This window comes from Paramacrobiotus metropolitanus, unplaced genomic scaffold (assembly GCF_019649055.1).
Source record: "Paramacrobiotus metropolitanus isolate TYO unplaced genomic scaffold, Prichtersi_v1.0 Parri_scaffold0000028, whole genome shotgun sequence".
NCBI lineage: Eukaryota > Metazoa > Tardigrada > Eutardigrada > Parachela > Macrobiotidae > Paramacrobiotus > Paramacrobiotus metropolitanus.
This window is the reverse complement of record NW_026570248.1, coordinates 27,146-34,330: the sequence shown is the minus strand read 5'-3', so window position 1 is coordinate 34,330 and position 7,185 is coordinate 27,146. Positions and strand designations below refer to the sequence as shown.

Sequence of the window (7,185 nt, the reverse complement as noted above, 5' to 3'; positions counted from 1 at the left end):
ATTATCTTTTTAATAAAACGGACAATGGAATGCTCTTGTTTTACTTGCTGCACCGCTCGCTTCGAAGCGTTTGCTTTCGGCGCAGATTTGCGTCGCCCTCGACTTCGTATTCGATTTTCGTAGAAATGATGACACGCTACCGTATCATCACAATAACGAAAAGTTCAAGCGGAACTGTAAGAAGAACCTTTTGAGAATAACAGGACAATAGAACCCTCTCGTTTTGCTTGCTGCGCTTGCTCGCGCCGCAGCTCGGCGTCGCCTTTGGCTCCGCCTTCGGTTTCCGGCACCGTGTCATTACGGTTGCGAAAGTTCCAACGAAACAGTAAGAACTTTTTCAGAATAAAAAGCAATAGAATCCTATCGTTTTCCTTGCTGCTCCGCTTGCTGCGCTGCGCCTGCTCGCGTCGCTGTTTGACGTCGCCTTCGGCTCGGCCCTCAGTTCCGCTACCGTATCAAAACGGTAACGAAAAGTTCAAACGGAACTGTAAGAATTGCTTCAGAATACAAAGGCAATAGAATCCCCCGTTTTACTTGCTGCACCGCATGCTGCGCGGCGCTTGCTTAATGCTGACGTCATTAAGAAATGTTTCGCTATGGCAACGTTCTAAAACATATTTCCAACAACTGCTCAAAAGCCTCAGAATCCTTTGGATTTTGCTTAAAAATTTACAAATTTTCGAATGTGCGCTTTTTAAGCGTACCTCTTTAAATAAAGTTATAACTCACAACTTTCGTGAGCGCGAATTTCCGTAGTTAACCTTTGATGAATACCGGTGTTAGTAATTCTAAATCCAATTCAGATAAGTTTTTTTTAGGATTTTTACATCCCTCTTTTGAAGCAATAATCAAATGGTTGTTCGCGGTGCAGCCTGGCGGCGCCCTCAGCTTTGTTATCGAAACGGTCAAGTATTAAAGTACCAGCAACTCATTGGGACAACTGACGATGCTAAAAGTAAGCAGTAACGGTTACGGTGACCCGAAACGGTGACAAGAATGTGCACGGTAATCTACTACGGTAACGGTAGCAGTAACAATATCCCTCCATAGTAATCCGTTAAAGAACGGTTTGCGGGGACGGTAACCCGTTACGCTAAGGATAAATTATCATAGAAATTCAATAATTCACCCGTTGCATAAAAAGTAATCCGTTATGGTAACAGTAATCCCCTGCTATTGAAAGGTAACTGTAATCCCCCGCATTAGTAACGTACTGCGGGTACGGTAATTTTATTGACAGTATTTAGAAATGGTTCCAAGAACTTGCACGACAAAAGTAACCTGTTACGGGACTTGCAAACATAAAAACCCCACCAACAACACCGGGCAAAATGATCGGACAGGGTTCATAAATCGGGCTACCTATACAATTGTACGGCGGACCCCTGAAAAATGAATACGTATTTCCCAAAACGTCGGTTACCAAAACGCCAACCACCCGGGGCCACAAAAAAATCATTCCCGGGTACAAATTTCACGACCACCCGTATATTACTGGGTTCGTCAATACTGACCTAGTTACATTTAACGTTGCGGTTCCCCAAAACTGTTCCTAACTTAAAAAAATTCGGACCGGGTCCAAATTTCCGTACCCCCCATATATTACTACGGCGGGTTCGTCAATAATGACCGGGTTATAATTTGTGTTACGGTTCCCCAAAACTGCAACACCCGGGGCCGCAAAAAAAATCTGGACCGGGTCTAAATTTCCGGACCCCCCGTATATTACTACGGCGGGTTCGTCAATAATGACCCGGTTATGATTTACGTTACGGTTTCTCAAAACTGCACCAACCGGGGGCCGTTAAAAAAATCCGGACCGGGTCCAAATTTCCGGACCCCCCCTTATATTACTACGGCGGGTTCGTCAATAATGACCCGGTTATAATTTACGTTACGGTTCCCCAAAACTGCACCAACCGGGGGCCGTTAAAAAAATCCGGACCGGGTCCAAATTTCCGGACCCCCCCTTATATTACTACGGCGGGTTCGTCAATAATGACCCGGTTATAATTTACGTTACGGTTCCCCAAAACTGCACCAACCGGGGTCCGTTAAAAAAATCCGGACCGGGTCCAAATTTCCGGACCCCCCGTATATTACTACGGCGGGTTCGTCAATAATGACCCGGTTATAATTTACGTTACGGTTCCCCAAAACTGCACCAACCGGGGGCCGTTAAAAAAATCCGGACCGGGTCCAAATTTCCTGACCCCCCGTATATTACTACGGCGGGTTCGTCAATAATGACCCGGTTATAATTTACGTTACGGTTTCTCAAAAAAGCCACCACACGGACCGGTCTAAGCGTTTGTACTGGGTCAAAATTTACGGTCGAACACACATTCCCCCATTGGGTCCGTCAATTATAACCCGGTTAGGTTTTTGATTTTAAACTACCTTCTCACTTGCTTCAGCGGGGGGCTGCGCCCCCCGCACCCCCTGCTTATTGGGGCTCCGCCCCAAACCCCGGCCTGGACCCCGGGAACCCGGTTCGCCCCGTTACACACTTTAAATTAAAAATGCTTCGCTCGCTCGCTTGAATATGGAGAACAGCGTCATTCACGTACGTACAATACTACTATAAACCGCTCATTCGTGTACTTCCGTTTTGTATTCTCTCAAGTACTGTAAGTCAAGTTCAACTGCTCAATCAACCAATGAACGGTACGCAGTATCCGAACTTCCAACAAACCCATCACGTACGAACTTCGCGTTCATACATCCCGATTTATTAATTAGTTCACAAAAAAACAAAACATATTGTACAACTCCACCACAGGTCCAATCAACGTTTGCCTTATTTATCTCATACTTCCAAGGTATCACTTTAAAGCTTTCGCACAAGGCAGACAGTAGTAGAATACAATTTCAATAATTACGCGAAAGCGCATGCTCCAGACTGTATCCTTTGGTTCGCACCATGAAATTCACTACAGGATGAATTCCTGCATCACGTCCCCACGTGTCTGAAAATGTACCCATTATTAATGAGCATTCTCAGTTTCGCGTGCAATCAGGGTTACTATCAGATACGTCACGTTTAATGGACTCACCTTCTTCTATTTCTTCACACATCCAATGAATTTTCTGATCCACGTATTGGGCAAATAATGTGGCCAACTGCATCTACAACAGGAATGCAGTGAGCAAACTGAGAAATGTATCAGCTAGCACCTTATGGTTAGTTATTCCATCATAAAATGACAAAATGACAATACGTACTTCCAATTCAGCGTTTTTTATCCCCAGACAGTAGGAACGAGATGCACGGCCCAAGGCAGCAAAACACGCATAAACCAAAGTTACCGCTTCCGAAATTCTTCGCAAATGCATTTGCTGGTGTATTAGCTCCTTAAAATCATGAAAACTGTTTTGCACCACGATTATGGCCTCGGAATGCACTAAGTCAACACTTTCAAATTTTATAAATTTCATTGCATCCTTATATCTTCCAATTATAACTTCGAACCTCGCACACTTACTTTGTGATGTCTAAGCAGTAAATTTTCGATGTTCAAATGCAAACGATTGCAGCAGTCCTCCAGGTGAATTGCTGTATGCTAAAGATTAAACGGCCGATGTTTAAAACTGCACAGCACTGCCAACAGTACATACCAACAACAATTTTTCTAACGTATGCCACAAGAGTTCTCTCGAAAACGAAAGCACTGTTTTGTTTCGGCGCACCTGAAAAGTCGGATGAAGATAATCCTCCAAAAACACTGTCCTTTTCCTGACTTTCCGTTGGGAAGTAAATTCGGATTTCATATTAAACTTGAAAGCATACCACGGGTTTCTTTTAGGATTGTTAATTTTACTAAAAATTGAGAAACACGGGTAACAAAAGTCTTAGCAAACCGCGATATGGTTTTACACAAAGACGATGGATGTACTTATTGTCCAGAATTTCAAAAAGAAATGAAATACTGCCCACACTCACTTCACATGGTCCATCAACTGCATTCCGGCGAACTGGAAACCAGAGAGTGCGATAAACAAGCGCGCAACATCCGTCCCACCCTGGAGAAAGAGTCGATCTACCGTAGCAGATGATCCCGTCAAACTACAACCGTTTTCCCATACTTACGTCAAGCTGACTAAGCGTTAAGAAGTCTCTTAAGGCTAACTCGAGATAAGAATTTGTCGTCACACCTTCAGCTCCATAAATCTGCATGATGTTGGTTATGCATTGTGGCACAATATTTGCCGCAAGTACCTAAAAACATTCATATTTATATTTTCAAAATCTCTGCAACAGGACTGAGAAAAATCGAAAGCAAAACCATACCCGCACAGCTGCAGCTTCCATATCAAATTCCGGCTTAACGGTTTGGTCCATCAATAAGGATGTCATATACGTCACACTTTCCAAAGCATAGGTCAAAAAGGTCGTTTCCACGAGCTTTTCCTGGAGCAGGAAAAAAGAGTTTACAAGCCACGCACAAAATATCATTACAAATTTCAGAAGCGCTCACGCATGCTTACCCTCATCATATGAAATTCTGTCAGATGACGGTTAAATAATTTGCGGTGTACCATATGCTGTGTGGCACCATCTACAACAAAAGCAGTACCAGTTATAAAAAAACGCATGTAGTAAGCCGTTGTTGTGAGAAGTGAAAGCAATACCAAAATCTGACACCATGCGGTGCCTTTACCGCTACCCCAAAGTAAGTGCAAAAACAATCGGTATATTACGAGTGAGAAGAATCGCAATTACGAATTAGTCAGTCAGTATTCACCAATCATTTTTCGCAGCAATGGAAGGCAAATGGCTCCGATGACATGCCTTTGACTGGCCACGGCATCCATAGCAATCTGTACATTTTAAAATGATATGGACACAGGACAATACAGTTTTTATGCTACTTGACTTCCTTCCTTCGGTTGCAAAAAGAAAATAGCACATGTAAAATGAGTGTTTTGAAGATGCAGAATTACTACTGCAACTGTAATTGCAGTTTAACTGTGTTAACTTAAGTATGGGCCTAGCATTACAAATACAAAACAACGATTGTACAATACATCATAGTAACCTTACTGAAAAGCCCGCACCAACTTGTCCAACTAAGGAGTCCAGACTAACTGCCACGTCATTAAAATGCACTTCCGATACTACAAAAATATTCAAGCATAGCATTATTTAAGTAGACCGCTTTCAGGTGCGTGGTCCATCGTCTTCACTTTCCTGACTATCCGTATTAAGGCCGTATACATAACGAACATTAAAACAAATAACATTTACTGTTTTCTGCAATTAAGTAACATTTGGAATAACCTTCCTTTCATGTAGGGAAACAGCAACGCGCTATGTATCTGTAGCTACGGTGTTATAATAGGCAAATAACAATACCTTGCAAGCCGCGAAGACCAATAAAATCAACAGGATCCTGGACGGATATTCCTGGCGCCTTTTTTGGTATGAGAAGAACTGACATGCTGCCTTGTTTGGCTTGCATCTAAGAAAACTCCTTACTGCCGTTCCCACAAATCAAATCACAAAAAAATATGTACCATTTGAAACTGTTCCGTTGGGTCTTTTACTTCAATGTTCAGGCCGGTTCCTTCGTGTTTCGCCACAATCAAAAAATAATTCGTTTTGTGAGCATTGATAACCCAGCTTTTCTTGCCATTAATTATATAGCCGCGATTGTCAGGACCCATTCGAACACTACACTGCATGTTGGCGACATCTGATCCGCTGCAAACTAAAAGTTTTTGCAGAAGAGGATAATTTTCGTACTAATTATCATTATACCTTTCAGCCTCCGCTATTCCGACCGAAAACGTGGCATCACCCTTCGCAACTTTTGGTAAATAAAAATTCTTTTGCTCCTCAGTGCCATATTTTGAGATAATCTGGAATTAATGATAGCACTACATAACATGCTGGCAGACTGCTAAATCCTCTACTAACCACTAACTCAGTATGGTCAAGCATTAAAACTTTCAAATACCGGGAAAGATATTATTCATGTGCAATAATATACTACCGTAAATTATAAAACACTACTGTATATTTAAACATCATTCACAATATTTGTTTTATCAACCGTGTTTTTTTTCAGTTCTGATAACGATTACCCGACTGGCCCAACTGCCTTGATGATACGCCAAGACTCCTAGAGAAATATTCCCATTCAAGCTCAGTGACTCCACCATTCTCGTATAGCCCGTAACGTCCAAATCGTTTCCATCTATCGATTAAAAGACTACGACTAAAGGAGCAGAGTACAGAAAAATACACCAACGGGAAAAAAACAAACATCCACTCACCATGAGTGCGGGGAATGGTGTGCACAAATGCGCCTGAATTACTCAAGGCAGCAATCAGATCAGCAGGGATGGTTTCATTAAAATCAATGGTTCCTGGATCAACTGTATAAAACATTTCGCGTAAATCTGAAGAGCGGTGCGAGCCCACAACATGCACACCTTATGGCACGAACGACTCATTCACGCACCATCAGATTTCATTTTGTTGATAACCGGTTCGCACTGGTCTCGCAGGGTATTCAGCTGCTCCAGATCCAATTGCGGATACTCCAAATATGTCTACAAATACATGCGTTCAATAAAAAATCTCCACAACAAAACACTGCCCTTACCGGGTCAATTTGCTTCACGAAGAGGTATTTAATAAACGGCGCACGATCTTTCTTTGGCCGTTCTAGGTACTCTCGTGTTTTTTTCCGGATTAATTCAAATTCATCGCCTTTAGTGGCTTGATTTTGTATGCCAACGACAGCAGCGGGGTCAACAGTAACCTGACATCGTGAGGGCTGCACAGGCGTAAGAGATGCTCGGGTTGTGCGAGCGAACGGAAGTCCTTTACCCACAGCCAGCGGAGAAGAACCATGAACCCGCGATGTGAGATTGTGCAACGCCGACCTCATGGTCGCTAACACCGTATGCACGGGCGACTGATCCCACAAACTACAACAAGCAATACAGTTATATGGATTCAACCAGCACCTTCGAGCATGTAAACGTTAAAACAAAACGTCAGAAAAATGATTTAACGTCAACAACGTGTAAAATCAACTGTGGTGTACGGCTAACTTTATGCGGTTACAAAACTTCAAATTTTTTTGGAAATAAGGGGAAAACAACAGTGTCAAAACTAACGAAACGGCCGAAGTGGACTATAGTCGTCACTGTCAGGCTCATCAACGTTGTGAA

General features: G+C 42.7%; 1 protein-coding gene across 1 annotated transcript; it reads right to left on the bottom strand.

Annotated features, from left to right (window-relative positions):
• Positions 1-2,697: 2,697 nt before the first annotated feature.
• LOC129588109 (complex I assembly factor ACAD9, mitochondrial-like) lies at positions 2,698-7,066 on the bottom strand. The gene is made up of 18 exons (XM_055482185.1): positions 6,612-7,066; positions 6,468-6,558; positions 6,280-6,381; positions 6,088-6,200; positions 5,762-5,862; positions 5,518-5,704; positions 5,357-5,462; positions 5,045-5,118; positions 4,746-4,821; positions 4,489-4,559; positions 4,292-4,411; positions 4,091-4,219; positions 3,944-4,023; positions 3,691-3,820; positions 3,486-3,563; positions 3,226-3,354; positions 3,057-3,129; positions 2,698-2,969 (listed from the first exon to the last, which is right to left on the bottom strand). Exons 1-18 carry the CDS (start codon positions 6,897-6,899, stop codon positions 2,872-2,874), a joined length of 2,046 nt encoding a protein of 681 aa, XP_055338160.1. The 5' UTR covers positions 6,900-7,066; the 3' UTR covers positions 2,698-2,871.
• Positions 7,067-7,185: the final 119 nt, after the last annotated feature.

Coding starts and splice junctions, on each gene's coding strand:
- LOC129588109 (XM_055482185.1), bottom strand. CDS start 6,899: ATGAGGTCGGCGTTGCACAATCTCACATCGCGGGTTCATGGTTCTTCT. Junction 6,559..6,611: donor TCGTGAAGCAAATTGACCCG/GTAAGGGCAGTG, acceptor ATGTATTTGTAG/ACATATTTGGAGTATCCGCA. Junction 4,024..4,090: donor TAACGCTTAGTCAGCTTGAC/GTAAGTATGGGA, acceptor CTCTTTCTCCAG/GGTGGGACGGATGTTGCGCG.